This window comes from Schistosoma mansoni, chromosome 3 (genome assembly GCF_000237925.1).
Source record: "Schistosoma mansoni strain Puerto Rico chromosome 3, complete genome".
In the NCBI taxonomy this organism is placed as follows: Eukaryota; Metazoa; Platyhelminthes; class Trematoda; order Strigeidida; family Schistosomatidae; genus Schistosoma; species Schistosoma mansoni.
The window spans coordinates 10,867,776-10,887,942 of NC_031497.1; the positions used below are offsets into that span (position 1 = coordinate 10,867,776).

Sequence of the window (20,167 nt, forward strand, 5' to 3'; positions counted from 1 at the left end):
AATTAACTTATTTAACAGTGTCATTCGAACAGTAACAATTTATCTATAACTTAGTTTTTTCACCATGTCCATATGAGTATGTATGCTTGACACATATTACAGTCTATATAATATATATATATATATATATATACTCCTCGTAACAGATTAACTGTTAGTTGCTTAAATCATTCTTTCAAATATATATAATTAAGTACATTAACAAAACACTTTGTCTTTATTTCCTGAGGTAAATCCATGTTAAAATGGTCTTTGTTCTCTTGTTTTGAGAGTTCTTACACAAAGGCAGCAAATAAGTTATCATCTGAAGTATGTGATTTAGTCAGTTGTGTTTTACCCCTATTTCCCATTTAGCTACTATGAAGATATTCACTATTGTCCTAAGGATAGTGTACTGAACATCAGTGTTAACTCATGAAAAATAAATAACAACCAATCGTTAAAATGAATGGAGACTTTTGTTGTCATTAAAAATAAACCAATTTACGTATTAAACTTAGGTAGTACATTTTGTCAACTGTTTACGTTCACAATTTAAATGATTAATGCTTCTGCGTGTTTATTTATCTATACTACATTCCCATACCTTCGATGAAGATCTAGTTTAATGTAGTTTTAATTTCATATCATGTGATGTTAATTTGAAGTGTGACTGTTTTTGTTGTGAACACAAATTTTATCTTGCTTATGATATCATGATCGTTTAAATAATCCACCTACAATTTCAAAACAAACTCTTGAATTGGATTTAAAAATGGAAGGTAATAGTTTGATTGGAATAATCAATTCACTATATACTTCACTTATTGTTTTACAGCCTTATGCAAATATTCAGACTTTTTAATGTTAGAAGTACTTCAAAATTTATTTAAGATTTTACCATTATAAATAAATAACCATTGACTACTAAATTCTTTACTATCAGGATCATAAAGAAGTAGGGATTTTAAAACGTTACCTGTTGTATCGAAAATATGATGATCGAGTTACAATTAATACTAATTATTAGATGAACAATGTATATTGAAGCGATTTAATGAAATTTCTCATATTTTGATGACAGTTGACGATCATCACAGAACTATTGAAAGTTATGGAGCTTCAGAAAACTTCAGCTTGTGAAGTTGATGAAGTTGAAAGTGAAATAGTAATTCACTGATCGCCTTTAATAAAGACCATAGCTTTTGATGAACAGATTCAAATAGTAAATGTGAACCATTGTATTTCGAGATTTGGAAGTTGTCAGCCTAATCATGTGTGGATAATTGGGTACACACCACCAAGGAATGCCAAACTAAAACAAAAGGCGATTGATTATCTATTGGTTTTCAACAGTCTTTTAGCTGACATCAGTTTACAATTGAAAGGCCCTTAAAAGCAATGTATATTTGGTCTTATTGAAACATTGCTGTTCATTTAGTTAATGAATGAATGCTGTTGGGATTACTTATAATCAGTAAAGAGGATTGACACAGACTACAACCTGTCAAACTGTCGCATAATAAGGAGTAAACTTAAGATTAAATATGGCTGATACTAAAAAATTGAAACATTTTAAAGGACATCACTACGCTTAAAGTTTTAGACACATATGCCTACAAGATCTACATTAAAACCCGATTATTAGCATTCGGCGAGAGAATATGTCGAATCTTGGATCAACACAAGGCATAAATGAAAAGAAGAACGTCTTGTTAATAAAAATAACTGAATATATGTTCATACAGAGTGGTATCTTAGAGGTAAATGTAAATAGCTTAAGTGGCTTCTATTTCTGTAGTTGCAGGCTTTCCATATAGTGACATGATTGTTCTAGGGAGTTTAAATTTTGTCTCTTCCCAAGGTAGAGAACATGATACATTAACTACCATTTAAGCCTCCTTCTAAAAGCTTTCAGCAGTAAATTTTCACGGTTTTTCGGAATATATCTTAGTTACTTATGTCATGGATTATTCTGAGAAGATAAATGAGAGAAGGTACTTGGTTGTAGACGCTAGGTCGGTTATTATATTTTAATAGTAAATAAATCCTGTATAATGACAATTATTACACAAAGTATTTGTTGACATGGCTGTAAAGTTTGTTAACTAAACAAAGTACAGTCATCATCTGATCTAACCAACTAGGAACTAATCCGACAAGTTGGGTAAATTTTCATCTGAACACGATTAGTTTTCAGTTAGCATGCACTTTATGAAACTTCCATGTTATATATATTTTTTAGTACCAAGTACAAAACAGATCGCAGCTAGACTTCGCCAATTTACTAGTCATGGTTATCGTTGTTTCTTATTAAATATAAGGACTCCCTCCAGTACAATTTTGTAGTTAATTACGGTTACCAGTCTATTGATGATACTCAATATTGATAGTTACCATCAACATCGAAAGATCTTTCTTTCTGTTTACTTAGTTGATATTTTTAAAAGTTTATATAATTATAAAAAAGAATATAGCGTACTGACATCTATACCTAAATACACTCATACTAAGTGTGATAATCAAAATTAGCTTTAAAAATACATCTTAAACGATTTCAGAAAACAAAAGACTTGTTGTAGGTTGCAAATTCTCCGCTCATAAAATTACCTAGCATTAATAAATAACAGGTTTTGATGATAAATTGTTGGAAACAGTCAGCACGTAGCTCTGGGCCTAAGGTTTGTGCTAACTATTTATCATCATAGATATGTAACTGCGATATTCATGTATTAAAATCGAAGATATTACCAAAATAAGCCATCTGAAATGTTTCTGGATTCTTATAGGACTAAGAATGACCATTGAATGGTAACCAATATCAGCTTTATTTTATCTTAAAAAATAGACAAGCCTGACAGTGATTACTATATGGTGATCAAACAGTGTAAAATTATAATTGATTAAGAGCTTTAGGCTACTTCTTCACTTGTCAAATATGTCTTTTATTATGTCTTCAATTTTCAGGATTTTTAGAGTATTATGGTAGATAAATAAAGCCTGAGTATGGATTGGAAAACGTTTCCATTGTTTAGAAAATGAAGATTGAAGTAAGATGCAAACTAAAGGTCAGTCAACAGGTTACAGAAAAAAAGATTTAAAACACGTGATACAAGCTTAGAATTAATTATTAAACCCACTGTTGAGATATATTGATCAGTTGTTCTCATGGTGATTTATCGATCTATGTTATTAACCAATCCTTAGACAGAGCATATGGGTGTACGTTTACATTAATGAGTTTAATTTCGATAAACAATTTCAAGGTTAAATTCATTCTAATTTCCAATATATATTCATTGTAAGGTTACAATAACATTCCCAATGCAAGAAAATTATTACCATAATTAGATCCTGAAAGAAAAAAACGGATTTATTTTAAATGGCCGATCCGCGGTTCCAACCACCATACAACGAACCACCGTATCCATATGGACCACCACCACCACACGTAAACGGACACCAAGGTCCATATCCAACTCAACCCCCACCTCTTTATCCACCTAATATCGGTTCACATTGGCAAGGTGAGATGAATTCATCTGAGATATAATTATCATCAATGATGAAGGTTAAACTAATGAGTAGATTAATGCTATCTAAAAATTCGTTACTTTTTATGTTCTAAATTCAGAAATAGGATTCGGAAGAGTTGGTAAAATATTTCTACAAGTGTTAGTTTATTATTACCCTGTTGTGTTCGTTCTATCTTTACATTTTAATCGACAAGCCGTCATATATAGTACTTTAATTGTAATTTATCTATCCCACTCACTCTGAAGAAGGTTGTCCTATAACAGAAAATCTCATATTCAGGTTCCCCAGCTTTCTAATGACTAGTGGTTTGAAATTTCGAAGTCGATAATTGCACATTATTATCAGAATATAAGTTCCTGAATACTTGTCATTAATACTTGTAGTATGTATACAAGAGATCTTCAGTACGAAAATACTGCGGCGGGCAGTTTTTTCTTTACGAACTGATAAAATCAGAAGGGGGTTTGGTGGAGATTTTAATAATTTTATATAGTTGAAATCATGAGTCAATTGAAGTTAGACCACCATGGAAAACCTGGAAGCACTGAATGGTGAATAGCTGCTCAATTTGGTGGATTAGTTGAAGTTAAACATTAACACTGTTAGATGCCAGCTCAGTGGTCTAGTGGTTAAGCGCTCGCGTGCAAGACTGATATATCTTGGGTTTGAATCTGGCGAGGCGGGATCGTGGATGCGCATTGCTGGGGAGTCCCATAATGGGACGATTCGTCCGTCAAGCAGTGCTTCCAGATTTTCGATGGTGGTCTAGCTTCAATTGACTCATGATTTCAACTATATATAACAAATTATATGTATTTCTTTATTTCTTCAAGAAGTCTTGGCATTTCTGTCATGAATTAATTTAGTAAGTTTTGTGAAACATTAAATTTATAAGTTGTTCGTAGTTGTAAGTTGCCTGTCTCATTTAGTTTATGGATAATGCAGCCAAAGATTAGCAGTAGAGGATAGACGTACGTTTCGAGGACGGTAAGTCTAGTTAGCCGATAAAGTTGTGAACCTCTATTCATTGTTGTAGTTAATGCATGTATTTCACACATATGGCTATACATTTTTTTCTGAAATTTACTGATACTATAAAATAAGAATAGGTTGGAAATATTTTAAAGTGTAGTGATGTTAGAACAGGAAACCACCCATCAAAGTTACTTATTACAAATTTAAGTGAGTGATCATTGAACTCACTATTGGAGTTTTCGAGATGATGAAGGTGAGTGGTTAGGAACGCTAGGTTATGTAACTCGAGACTGGTTATCACAAATTCCTATATTCCTCTAAGCCTTAAGGATTCGGTTAGTAATCATCAAGTTGTACTCTGTCCGTTTTATTTGCTCTTACGGATTAATTTAATATGTTTTCCTTTTGATGGTATTTTGAAGTATATAATCTTAAGACATTATAAATTGGTGTACGATACCTAATACCACAGTTATCTTAAAACAGATATTTTATGTGTCAGTACAGAAAGTAGGAAACATACATGTTGCACTGTAAAGAAGAGTGTATAATACTCAACAAGTGAAGATGTTATTTTGCAGACGAATCTATCAAAGGCGAATATGTAACACACATGAAAGCTGATAATCTTACAATATCGAAAAACTTTCATTTAGTTAGCATTGAAAAATAGCTTTATCGGATGATAAGAGGCAATTTGGTGCATACTTTATACCTATTTCTACCCAACAGTAAAGTGTAACTGAAACCACGAAGAAATCTGTGCTGCAATCGTTGTTGAGAACAAAACTCTATTACTGTTGCAGGTATCGCTTACTGATTTTCCTTGATGTTTCTTATACTCCTAGTCTGTAGATGAGGAAAAACACGATATGTATGTCAAGAATAACTTTATGTTGACAATATTCAGTCACTCAATGATGAATTTATGACAAGACTTCTAGAAACGATTAAGTGAATTTAAACAAAAGGGAGTATTACTGTAGCCGCTTGCAGGCTGGTTTTGACTAAAAGTCATTATGGGAGAGTTGTTACAGACTTGATGGATGGTTTACAGCTTAAGCTCATTAAATTATGCTATGAAACTGCTTGACTAGATCAATAAGCAAAAGTATAAGAAAGTGCTTATCTCATAATTTAGTTTATTATCGAGTAATCACTTTTCTGAAACAGAAAGAAATGTAATCCTTCTTAATAGTGATCATGATAATGTATTATAATCTAACTTATCGCTATAGATATTTATGGTGTACGTCTTATTTAACGTTGTTTTGAAAAGGAGGAGATGGTTACCCATATGGAAATTATAATGACAACCCACATTTTAATAATAACAACACTGGTGGTGAAGGTGGACGCATGGAGAATCAATTCACTGCATCAAAATTTAATGATAAAACAATTCGTCATGCATTTATTCGTAAAGTAAGTTATAGTTTATCAATGATATTGTTAACAAAGCTAGTTTTAAACTAATTCCGTAGTTTGAATTCACTTAGTATTGTTTGTTTGAATCTTCCCATTGATGCTTAGGACTGCAACTGGTTAGTCTCTTATTGACATATGTACATACTGTGCGTATTGCCTCGATATTGCTTAAATTCAAAAGCATTATAAGCAAATACGGATAGTGGCTAGCAGTGGCTATCAGGACTCAGTGGCCGATTGGATAATGCAATGGCGTTTGAAGCGAGCGGTACTGGGTTCGAGTCACAGAGTGAACAACAACTCTGAGATGAGGGTAAATCCAGCTGACGAGTCCCAAATAGGACGAAACGTGCGTCCTGGATTCCACTGCTAGCCATTATCCATCTTTGCTTATAATTCCGTAGTTGTTAATAAAAATTTTATAGAGAAAAATTTAAATATCTAAAACTTCAAGGTATGAAAGTTGACTTTATTTTAAAATTTTTTAGCGGTAGTTGCTTGGAAAATTATTCACTCAAAATGAACTAAAAGTTAAATGTGTTTTTATAAACACAACATGAACATTAAAATATCAAATCGCCAACTGAGGGATCAAAACCAATTGAAGAAGAGAATCCTAATCTATAATCATAGGACTAAGACATTAGCTTAACAAATAACTGACTTTTTCATTCATATGAAAACTTTTAATAAATCGTTTGTTAACAGTGTACCCATATAAGCTATATACAAAAAAGTTGGCGTATTCCAATAGGGGTTTTTGTGGAGATTTAGTATTTTCATAGTTGAAAGCGTGAGTCAATTGAAGCTAGACCACTAGGGAAAACCTGGAAGCACTGGACGGCCAATAGACTTAGTTTTATCAGATTGCCTAAATGTTTCAATTAAGTATAATTTTTATAATTGGTTTGTGAATGAATCACGGGTCAAATTATCAATATTCTAGGGAAATAATAAGTTTACCAAATACTTAACTGTAGTTTTTATTGTAAGCTGTTCGATTAAGATAACATATTGTCATTTCTGATCCAACTATCTGATGTTAAGATTACCGCGCACTTCCACAAATAGTTTACATTTTGGTTCACTCTAAATACAATGGTCTATTCAGACAAACTTTCATAATCGATACCATTTGAAAGTAATAGTGCTTCAAAAAAAAATGAAAAGTCTTCACTACAACTAAACTTTTCCTTAAATATTTCTGATTTTAATTAAATTTACATGAATTTTCATTTAATTTCTCTTATCTAGGTATATTTTACACTTAGTGTGCAATTATTATTCACATTTGGAATCGTATGTGTTTTTTGTCTTGTGTAAGTAACAATTTTCATTTTGAACTCAACTATTTCTGTTAGTAAACCCGTGACGAATTGGGTGCGTCGTAACTCTTGGTTCTACTATTTAGCCTAGTAAGTTTATACACAAATTTTAATTGTTAAGTTTAAAAAGTTAGTAGTTGTTGTGGTGGTCAGTTTTTTCTTTACGAACTGATAAAATCAGAAGGGGGTTTGGTGGAGATTTTAATAATTTTCATATAGTTGAAATCATGAGTCAATTGAAGTTAGACCACCATGGAAAACCTGGAAGCACTGAATGGTGAATAGCTGCTCAATTTGGTGGATTAGTTGAAGTTAAACATTAACACTGTTAGATGCCAGCTCAGTGGTCTAGTGGTTAAGCGCTCGCGTGCGAGACTGATATATCTTGGGTTTGAATCTGGCGAGGCGGGATCGTGGATGCGCATTGCTGGGGAGTCCCATAATGGGACGATTCGTCCGTCAAGCAGTGCTCCCAGATTTTCGATGGTGGTCTAGCTTCAATTGACTCATGATTTCAACTATATAGACTGATAAAAGTTGGTAAAAATATCGTAAATTAGTAAGTATTTGACTCAGTTCTAAAATAATTTAAAGAAATCATACTTTGATTCTCATCGAACTCCAGCCTGTGATATTGATAAAATCAAAGATGATAGAGCATTCAGCTTATATTAAAAAAAACTTTCAAATCTTAGGAATACTGTTAATTGCAATGATATATTGATTGGTTCAATAAAAGTATATTCTCTACGAAGAGAGGAAAACTGGGATGAGAATACCGTCAGTGACTTTCTGGCTTTAATTAGTTTTATTTAGAGAAAATAAAATGTTTCAGTATCATAATTTCATTCCCATTTTTCTCTTTCGAGGTACTAATAATACTGTTTTTATTGCTTGTATGTAGTGCAGTATTTTTCGTAACGTATTTGGTACTTGGCTGTATTGTAAGTGTACGTAGAAGATTTCCCGGGAACTATATATGCTTAACTGTATTTGTAAGTTGATCTGAAACATTTTAATTTAAATTCTCTTTAACACCTAGAAAAACGAATGAATACAATATTAATCTTAATTATTTAACTACATTGAAACTATAAGACTATTTTATGCTTTAGAGGTAGTCTGATTTTTAGTAAACATCAGATAATACTGTTTCACTATGCCAAACAGTTTTAAATCTTTCTGCCTAAACATTTCAGTTATCGATATCTATCGTCTCTTCAATCTTGTCGTAGTGATTTCGGTCAGTGCTACTTTTGAGTCTTTCCTTTAGTTGTCAGCTGACAGAATCACAGAACAGACCACATGAAATGTATATGTTTTTAATAGGTACTTTGGAAAAATAGTTTAAGTATTCATGATCGAACTTCATTGTTATTGAAATAAACAGATATTTTTACATTCACTTCTCATTGGTGATGGATATTCTGAATAGTTTGTTAGCAAATGTAGCTTAAAATTATTTCTCTACAGAAAACAAAATTAGAATTTAAAGGCTGAGAATTGGTCGAAGTTGTAAAGTGGCAGTTGGGGAGAGCTACTAGAATAACATCATATGGATAATAAACAAGCATTAATCACAGTAGTGGTAATGTATTGGTATATATATGTATGAAAGATAAGTTGTAATGGCTGGCTCTTCATCCACTTATTATCAGTGGAAATGCTTTAATCAAATCAAGTGAGATTTAACTGAAGATAGCTGTTGACACGGTTTAGGAAATATCACTAAAAATTGATTAATAACTCTTATAAGATTTGTTTAATAAAGTTCATAAAGTTTTAGAAAATCCAATTTACATAGTAAAACCTGAAGTTGTAAGAAAGTTCCCGGAAGTGTTTTCGTTTTTACTGTTAACACCATATTCCGATTTTCTTATTCAATGAGTTTCAGCATTTACTTGACTTTAATAAATGCCTGTTAGCTAACAAACAGGAAATTTTAATTTTCATTATACTAAATGTCTTAGTGTTTCTCACATAAAACTCATCCATAAACTGTTCACTTACCTGGATCTACTTGGTTATTTTATGCCAATCATCTCAAGCAACTGGTATAATCATAAAATACTCGTATGCTTTTATATACGAAGTTAAAATTCTTCTATACTATCGTCTTTAGATATCTGATTTACATCTAAGAAATATTTTATTAATGCGGTTTCAGAGATTTGGAGCTTCAAATGAGATTTTGTGCACTTACTTCGGATCATTGAGTTTTTAGTTTAATACTTCGAAGAGTAAGAGTATTAAACGAATTCATAGAAAAATAGTTAATAACAACCCTTTGAGGTTTTACTCACAAAGACCATATTTAGAATCTTCCACCCACTCGGTTAGTATTTCTTTTTAAAGGTCTTATTGGAAAGCGTTTTATCACAGGTTTATTTCAGACCAACATTGTAAGTGATTACTTGAAATATTCAATTGATAATTATAACTTTGTTATTAATTTCCGTAATGAGAATAGACGAAATAATACGGAGAACTGCAAGGCTGATAAATATTTGTGGTTAAACTATTAACCACAAGGAAATAAATATTGCCAAACATATATTGCCTCGAATCCATTAAACATTTGAAACTGGTCAAAGTTAGAAATATCAACCACTAGATTTCAACTTAGGACAAGCGCTTACTTCGAAATTTGAAGAGTATGGATCCTATTTCTGTAGGGGTGGAAATTAAGGACAGCTTGGTTCTATATGAGGACGAAACAGTGTTAAGTGCTCCCCAGTTTACGATGGTACCCTAATTCCTCTCAGCTAGTGACGAAAATCACCTATAAAAGATTTTCACACCTAGAAATAATTGCATACTCTGGATATTGAAGCAAACCTAAAATTATATCGAGATTGTTTTTGTTTTGGTTAATTACACCAACCATCGTTTCCTTAGCCCAACATCACTATTTTATAAAGACTAGAACAGGGCAAATTAAAAGGATCCATCAATTTATTTAATGACTTTAAACCAGCAAAATAGAAAATTACATAAATAAAGGATTACCAGATTGAATACTTGTTTCTTTGTATTATTTTCGTCACAGTGCTTATAATGGACAAATGTTACGTCAATTCGAAATAGCATCACATGGCCCATATTTACGATTGATCAGTCAAGCAATCAATAACACATTTTAAATAACCTAAATGTTTTGGATACAAGACTAGAGTGGAATGTTATAATAATCCGTAAAATTAATTACCTCATACTTTTTACATCAGGCTGTGTTTATCAAATAGTATCGTTAAACCTAGGTATTAAACTTAGTCGATGTAATAAGACATCAATGTTCCAAAGAGATTTGTTGTTAATTAGTTAGATGAAGAATCAAGATACCTTAATATACAGCAGTATTGATTACAGACATATGGATTGCTGACTTCTGTAAGATTAAAGTACATCTTTTCGATGAGAAGTTCCTTTTTCTGATAGTTTCATTTTTTTAGAAAATGCACGGTTGTATTAATACGAAATACCAACAGTATTTTTCCATAAGGTGTATTGAATCATTCAGTAAATTGATAATGTGACAATAGCAAGTTATTCTATTGATTTCTGTGAAGTTTGATAATCGGAATTTTCCACACTTACAGTTTAATGCTTTGCTTCAGAAAAAGGTGAAAACTGAAACACAGATTTTATACTCTGATAAGTGGTCTATAGTCCTTCTTTTATATAGAACTATGTTCGAAATAAATAATTTTAAATGAAGTTATTTCTCTTGGTAAACTTCTGACTATAATCTTGAGGCGTTACATTCAGAACATGTTTTATGTGATAGATGATAAAAGATCGATAGGAAGACATTACAACTAGTTCAAAAGAATTTTGAAACCCGTATTTGTCTTCGGCATCACATCTAAAATAAGAATAAACAACGATAATGCAACGTCTTCTCATGAAGTCTAAATCCTACTGATTAAATAGATATTGTTTATTGATGAAACAGTTAATAGGTGTAAGGAGTTTGTAGAGATTCTTAAATTTCGTACTTTAAGTTGCGGAGAAACCTTGCTTAAACGACCACTGAGAAACAAAAAGCACTGGACGGGTGTTTCGTCCTAATGTGGGAATCTTCAGAGGCGTGTATCCACAACCTCACCAGAGGTCAAGCCCAAGACTTTTAATGTTATGTAGATTGTAAATCAATTATTTTTACATTGATTGATTTAGTCTATCCTAAAAATTTTTATCAATCTGCTTGAACACTAACTTTAAAGTGAAGTCAATCAATAGAAGTTTACTGACGAGTCTCCCTACCACAGTTATAGCTCTAAACTTTTCATCTTAGAATGTTGTTAATGACTACTCTAGTTTATTTATGATTTTCAAATATTCTATTTCTTTTTCTTTCGCATTTATTCTATGGTAAATAGACATTAGCTTTATCCTATATGGCTGGTTCAATTGGTGCATTCTACGGAGCTGAAGCAGCTTTAATTGCTGTAGCGCTAACATTTGCTCTATGCATCTGCATAACTCTATTTGCAATGCAAACACGTTTTGATTTTACAATGTGCTCTGGTTTTTTATTTGTATTTAGCTGTGTTGTCATGCTTACTGGGATTGCAATTATGATTGTATACTTTGTTTTGGGACCAAATAAGGTAATTATATATGTTTTTTTCTAAAACTTTGAATAGCTAAGGACTAAACTTTTTGAATTCAGTTTAAATAGATGTTAGTGGGATATAGATTGGATTAAGCATGTTTTATGCATGATGGTGTTGATGCGCGCTGATTGGTTAATTTTAAACCGATCAGCCCGAGCATATTATTGCAGAAAAATCTATAAGCTTCTTATGCATATACTATAAATATATGAACGATATTTAAACTATTGATTGCTGATTGCTGTTCACATACCATTGTTATTTTGAATACAATTTGATTCCTGTTCAACGTGTTCTGATTTTGGGGTCTTGTCAAGTGTCATCGTATAAGAATACTAAGCAATAGGAATAGCTGGGTCGTTTATATAAAAAAACCACAATTATAACAGTGGCGACGGGGAAAAAGGAAAATTCATTCAAAATGCCTATATCAGATGACCAGCTCAGCCGAATACTACAGCAACAGCAAGCACAACTTGACGCACAAATGCGCCTGTTAGAAACTCTGACGCAACAGCTTAACATACACTACTCGAGTTCACATGCTACTACAAGTACTTCTTCTTGTGATGCAGTTGCCAGCAGCATCCCAGAATTCTATTATGACCCCGAATGTGGAAATACATTTCTCACGTGGTTCAAGCGTTGGGAAGACACATTTAGAATAGAGTCCTGTAATCAAGACGACGCATGGAAGACTCGACTGTTGATGCGAAAGTTGGGAAGTCATGAACATGCACGCTATGCTGATCATATATTACCAAAGTTACCTCGAGAGCTCAGTTTCGAGGAGACAGTATCTCAGCTGTCAGAAATATTCGGTGAATCTTCCTCATTGTTTAGTATTCGCTACCAGTGTCTTAATTTGGTGAAACGAGAAGCCGATGAATATGGTGTTCTAGCAGACATCGTCAACAGAGAATGTGAAAAGTTCAAGTTACGCTCGTTGACAGAAGATCAATTTAAATGCCTTATATTCATCAAAGCTCTCCAGTCACCACAAGATGCTGAGATTAGAACCAGACTTCTAACTCGTTTGGATCAAGATCCTAAAATCACACTCAGAACGTTAACAGATGAGTGTAAGCGGCTTCAGAACATCAGACACGACAATCAGTTGATTGAACAGGTATATTCTAATTTAACCTGCAGTAGTGTCAATCCTATTACGAGGTTAAAAGTTCAGAAACCGAAAACAAGTGGTAGCAAACCAACGACTGCATGTTGGTTATGTGGTGATTGGCATTATGTACGATTCTGCCCATTCAAGAAACATAAATGTCAGATGTGTAACAAACGTGGGCATAAAGAAGGTCATTGTCCTCCAAATCGTACGTCCCAGCCTAAGCAGAAGCACAAACGTCCTCGACACATAAAGTCAGCCGAATCTAAATCACTTTCTCTGGTAGCAGCCTTTCAAACAGACTATGACATTCGGAGAAAGTATGTTACGATCCAGATTAATGGTATAGCGGTTCGTCTTCAAATTGATACAGCATCCGATACTACTCTGGTGTCTAGAGAGACGTATAACTTGCTGGGAAAGCCGCCAATGAAGCCATCCAAGAAAACGGCTAAAAACGCATCTGGAGGTGTACTGAAACTAGTTGGTGAATTACAGTGTGAATTTTCCTTCATTGGAAATAACTGTAAAGGAGTATGCTATCTAACAGAACGACCAAACCTTGATCTACTTGGTCTAGATATGTTAGAAAAGCTTGGATTAATGGATATACCCATCAACAGCGTTTGTAACGTATCGTATCCATCATCAGACGCCACTTCATTTGCAAAAAAGACAGGTAAAAAGGTTCCAGAAATACGGAGTGTAGTACCAGCAGCAATTCAAACACTCCAGTGTCGTCAGATGAAGTCAGAAAAGACTTTTCAGAATTTTGTCAGCAGAACGGAATCAGGCACATCCGAACACCTCCATTCCATCCTCAATCGAATGGTCAGGTAGAACGTTTTGTTGGTACGTTCAAAAGTGCTCTAAAAAAATCAAGAGGGGAGGGCGACACCGAAGAGATCTTAGAGAGGTTCTTGTTTATACACCGTTCGACACCGAACCCTCAGACAACAAATGGAGTCTCCCCAGCGGAAGCGTTACTTGGCAGAAAAAACGTACACATTTTGACAGCATTCGTCCGACTCCAGCTCTTAGGCCGCAACGAAACGTGATGATGGAGAAACAGTACAATAGTCATCTTGGGGCACAAAAACAATTGTTCAGTGTGGGTCAAAACGTACTTGCTATGGACTATCGAGGAAAACATCCTACATGGATAGCTGGTCGGATCGTGCAAAAGAAAGGAAATGTGGTTTACGAGGTGTCCATTGGTTCAGAAATCTGGGTGCGTCATACTAACCAACTGAAATCAACCTCGATCTCCAACAACGAAACGCAGCATAGATTACCTCTTGATGTTCTGCTAGACACCTTTGAGATCAAAACACCTGAAACAGACAGGACAGTCAAGGTGCAAACGAAGGATGATACAACGTTCTTATTACCTAGAAGATGGACTAACCGGAAGCGCAAACCAGTAAAGCGGTTGCAGTTGGACCCTAACACCAGATCCTACGAATCTGCTCAAGGGGGAGGTGTTAGTGGGATATAGATTGGATTAAGCATGTTTTATGCATGATGATGTTGATGCGCGCTGATTGGTTAATTTTAAACCGATCAGCCCGAGCATATTATTGCAGAAAAATCTATAAGCTTCTTATGCATATACTATAAATATATGAACGATATTTAAACTATTGATTGCTGATTGCTGTTCACATACCATTGTTATTTTGAATACAATTTGATTCCTGTTCAACGTGTTCTGATTTTGGGGTCTTGTCAAGTGTCATCGTATAAGAATACTAAGCAATAGGAATAGCTGGGTCGTTTATATAGCAAAAGCACAATTATAACAATAGAAATAAACTGTACTACTAAGTTGTTGATGTCAGTTAAATGGTCTAATCTTTCATTTTTAATTAAAAATGCCCACGAGTTCAGATTTAACGCCTTATGAAGAATTCAGTTTTCATGAAAATAATGCAATAGATATATCTGAAACAGAGAAAGCACTTGTCACTTTTCTAGTAATTATATTAAATCATACTTTAATTCTGTAACTGTAAAATCGACTTACTAAACAGTAGATTTATTTCGATAATGTAATAAGAAGATGAAGATTATTAGATTTATTGATTATTAATCTAACGACAAGATCATTCAAAATCGTTTGTTAACATAAACTCAAACAATAGTCAGTCATGCAGTAACATTATTACCAACTAATTATCGATTTATGCTTTGAATGATCAGTTTGTAAATGAATAATGTACAGAATACTGATTTTCTTATTTTTTTTTAGTCTCAAGATTGATACATATACAGATCACGTGAATTGATTATAATATGATGAAACTAGATGGTTTGATTTAAACAATAAAACTCAACATGTCACTTGAATCTTCGTTAGCTAAATTGATACGTGACATGAAATGCTAGACAAATTAAAACATAATGTTAAACACGTATACCCTTACTGATTTACAAAATAAATCAACAATGTCAAGACAATCAAACCGTTAACTTAAACTAACTCAAATCAACAAAATAGTGAAATCTTTAAACTGAAAATTAATCTCAATGTAACTATATTTAATCATACAATAGTACTGGTATTATAAGTGTTTGTTAAGGTAGGCTCGTGCGAAGTTGATCAAATTAGTTATTTTTTTACCACTATCTATGAATATAGTATTCTTAGTTAGAAAGCAAGTTCATTCTTATGAATTTATTGATTGTATTATTTTTAATTAACGGCTTATTGACTAGAGAGTCTATATAGGTCAGTTAGGTTTTATTATTGAGTGATATTATCAATGAATGCATTTTACATATTTATGTATTTTTTCTAGATTCTACAGGGCGTTTATAGTGGTATACTAACCCTATTATTTGGTTTGGTAAGTTATTTTATTCATTAATAAATATATTATTAGGTATCAGCTCATTATCATTAGTTATTGTTTTAGTTATCGGTCGAAAATATGTGCATTATGGGAATAAATACTTTATGATGAGTGTGTTTCTGAAAGGTTTCTGTAATCTAGTATCTCATTACCTTACTTATATAGACTAGATCGACTCCTCAGAAGTGTACAACAACCAAATATACGATAAAACACACAAAATTCAGATTTCAGCATTAACACTTAAACTTCAAAACATTGAGTCGGAATTCAAAAAACTTGAATTCTAATTTCAATCAACTCGCGGTATGGTCCAGCGAGAGTGAAATTTATGGACCAACCAATCACATATAAGATAAAAGCTTCCCGATTTTGGCACGTAATTCATTCATCAATTTGGTCAAATAGCATTCTGCATTTTAGCTTATGTCAGTTCGTCATGGAAACCTTAAATATAATTCTTAAACCTGACTGTCAAATGTCAGTCATAGTACTGATTCATCACACTGGTTTGTAACTCTCATTTAGTCCTAGATAGTAGATTGACATTCTCAAGGTCACTTCAGACTCGCCAAAATGCCGTCCATAAATTACAGTCACACAATATGGTCCAACCAGTTTCCAATCCAATCCATCGGTTACTGTATTACACCACATATATTTGAACCTCACTGGTTACGGTTCCCTACTAGAACTTCTGCAATTATCGGTCCAAATCAGTTACTGGTGAGTATCTGATATATAGTGTATGGATTGGAGTGAGACACACAAACCATTGCATCTCAACCCAATGATTCGAATGATAAGTGGTCACCGTGAAACCTGACGATCTCGTGTTCAATCCTCAATGGATTCATAGATGTGCACTAGTGAGAAGTCCAATTCTAGAATGGAACATGTGTAGTGCTTCCTTAATTTCAATGGTTGTCAACGAGGATGAGTGAATGATATGAACTATCATAATAACTTGTATGATGTGAGTATATGACATTAGAAAATTGTTTCTATTAGAATAATCCTCATTTCAGACCAACATTCAAGTATAGTAACTCGGATTTATGAAAGATGTTTTAAATAACACAACTGATATTTATACTTTAGGATTTATCAATCTACGTTGTATTTTCGAGATTAAGTTTCCATACCAGCATCTAGAATGTGACTTATAGTTTTTTACCAAGCCGTATAATGTTTCATTTGTTATGGAAAATAAATTTATCCCTGATCAAACATAGATTTTTATCTTCTAATAGTTCTGTTAGGGTTTCTAAACAATAACTGTTTCGATAATGCAGTGAGAAGACGAAGTTTATCAGAATTATGTGATATATTAGCGCAATACATTTCGAACAATCTGATCACACTATACTTGTTAAGACATTTTTATATGAAAATTAAAAGGTCAACTAGACAGGTTAAGGTAAGAAAATAAATAAAGTACACAAAAACAATATGATGACTACTCTGGATAATAAATAAGCATTACCAGGGTAAGAACAAATTGTTTTTGAACACATAAAGGGGTTTCAATTTCCGTATAGCCAAGGCTTCAATAAACTTTAGTATACGTCCTTGAAGGCTTTTGTACAACACTACAAACGCTGATTTGATGTCAACCTTATGACCAGTTTCAACTAAATGTTTCGCAATGGAGGAAGATATTTGTCTATCCTGTGATCTTATTTGACCATTGGAATTCATTTGGTTCTGTAGCCATTTAGGTATGTGTTCCGCCACCCTTATTTGCAAATCACGATTGCTCCTCCCTATGTACGTGTTTCCGCACATACTTGTAAATTGGTATACACAATGGGATGTGACACAATCGCTTATGTGCTGTTTTGGTTTTTGGTGAAACATTGACCTTGTTTTTTCAATGATGACAAGTTGAGCTGCATAGGTTAAGGTAAGAAAATAAATAAAGTACACAAAAACAATATGATGACTACTCTGGATAATAAATAAGCATTACCAGGGTAAGAACAAATTGTTTTTGAACACATAAAGGGGTTTCAATTTCCGTATAGCCAAGGCTTCAATAAACTTTAGTATACGTCCTTGAAGGCTTTTGTACAACACTACAAACGCTGATTTGATGTCAACCTTATGACCAGTTTCAACTAAATGTTTCGCAATGGAGGAAGATATTTGTCTATCCTGTGATCTTATTTGACCATTGGAATTCATTTGGTTCTGTAGCCATTTAGGTATGTGTTCCGCCACCCTTATTTGCAAATCACGATTGCTCCTCCCTATGTACGTGTTTCCGCACATACTTGTAAATTGGTATACACAATGGGATGTGACACAATCGCTTATGTGCTGTTTTGGTTTTTGGTGAAACATTGACCTTGTTTTTTCAATGATGACAAGTTGAGCTGCATAGAATTCCTGTTTATGGCTAATTCTAATCTCCGTCTCAACATGAAACTACTTGAGTCACTCCTAAATGGTAATGTAATATAAACTCGCTTTTTGGGTGCCAGAAGCGTCATAGGTCTAATCGTATTGCAACCCTTCCAGCGGTTTATGAACTTAAATGAATAACCATTATTCATTAACGTATTATTTAAAAGCTTCGTTTCTACTTCAATAGTATCACTGGTACAAATACGATTGATTCTATTGAATAAGCCCTTTATTAAACCACGTTTGTAATGAATTGGGCAGTGACTATGGAAATTAAGGTATTGCCCCGTCCATGTCAGCTTTCTATATATAGAACGTTGGATGGAACCATCTTCTCTCCTACTGATCAGTATATCTAGAAAAGGAAGTTGGTTGTTCTTCTCTTCTTCGCACGTAAGAGAAATATGCTTCTGACTTGTATTGAGTTCTTTTAACAAGCGGTTCACGTCTTCACATTTATCCCCTATGATTATGATGTCATCAACATATCGTCTATACAGACATATCTTTTGGATTGAGTTTTCAGCTAAATTTTCAACATACCCCATGAACACATCCGCCAGCAACGGTCCTAAATGACTACCCCTAGCTACGCCATCGATAACTGTTTACTGATTTTTAAATGTTTACTCGTTAAATTTTAAAAAAGTCCCAAACCAAAAATAACGTACATTCGTCATATACTCTATGTTTTGATTAGCAATTCTTCATAATTTAAAACCCACAGTTAACCGAACATTGGAATTGTTTGTGTTAGAAATAACTAATCTCTTCTTTTAAGCAATACAATATAATAATTAGGTGATCGATTTAGAAAATCTAAATGAACTTGATGTTTTAAAACAGAAATTGTAAAAATTTATGTTTTATGATTAGATAATTTATCTAATGTGACAAGATACAATTTACGGAAAGAAGTTTTAGCGGTCAGTATTTGATATAATTCTTAAACTTCGTATACTGCTCGTCCTGATAACCGTTTCTAGATAATACCCCCAACGGTGTATCAAAAGACGAATACGAAGCGTTGATTACATTTATTATCGCGACACACACAAATCACAGAAACCATAGGCAAAATGATATGCGAGCTCCGAAGAGCAAGAGAAAGAGTGAGCGTACGAGTCGAATCATTAAGATTAAAATATACATGTATATATGCATAGGAAAATGAATTAATTGTCGAATCAATTAAGCAACTAACACTAATGTTAGCAGAATGAATATGTGAGTTGGGGGTAAGCAATGCTCAAGCATACGTGTTCATACAAACACAACAATAATAAAGGTATAAATGGTATAGATAAGTTGTTATTGTACGAATGACTGTCTATCAAACAAGTTAATAAAAGGGCTTAACCAAACTAAATGTGAATAAACTCAAATGTATGTGAGCTCCTATAAGTTGTAATTTTTAGATAGACAGGCTTTATAAATAATTTGAAGTTATATCTTATAAATGATCCATGTACAAATTTGTTTTGCCGTATTAGATTATAACATTTATACATATAAAACTGTTTAAATATTTTAACTCAGATTGAGAAGGAATAAATTAATTTTACTTTGACTCAAAAAAGATGTCAGTAAAAGTACTTTGATCAACTATCAGAGAAGAAAACAAATAGATGATATGTATTGATCAATACTATTCCTAGATTGTGTTCTAAACAATCAGTGTAGTAATTAATATCCACTAATAGGATATCAATGTTGAATTTAGACGATTTGAAAGGAAATATCTTGATACTTAATAGATTTCAATAGATTTTGAAACCAGAAGGGGCTTTGTGGAGATTTCAGTATTTTTGATAGTTGAAATCATGAGTCAATTGAAGCTTAGCCACCCTCGAAAAACCGAAAACCAAAAAAAGAGCGAAACGACGGACCCAGCGTACCCGGATGTTCCGGTGGCGT

The 20,167-nt window shown here is 33.2% G+C and overlaps 1 protein-coding gene across 1 annotated transcript in view; it reads left to right on the top strand.

The window, feature by feature from the left end:
• The first annotated feature begins 3,310 nt into the window (after positions 1 to 3,310).
• Smp_181470 (putative recs1 protein (responsive to centrifugal force and shear stressprotein 1 protein)) overlaps positions 3,311 to 20,167 on the top strand; it is a 17,501-nt gene continuing 644 nt past the window's right edge. Inside the window, exons 1-7 of the mRNA XM_018799188.1 lie at positions 3,311 to 3,506; positions 5,771 to 5,916; positions 7,174 to 7,238; positions 7,281 to 7,334; positions 8,149 to 8,239; positions 11,627 to 11,857; positions 15,788 to 15,835. Coding sequence (XP_018651001.1) covers positions 3,362 to 3,506; positions 5,771 to 5,916; positions 7,174 to 7,238; positions 7,281 to 7,334; positions 8,149 to 8,239; positions 11,627 to 11,857; positions 15,788 to 15,835 — 780 coding nt within the window. The 5' untranslated portion in view covers positions 3,311 to 3,361. The remainder of the gene's footprint in view (positions 3,507 to 5,770; positions 5,917 to 7,173; positions 7,239 to 7,280; positions 7,335 to 8,148; positions 8,240 to 11,626; positions 11,858 to 15,787; positions 15,836 to 20,167) is intronic.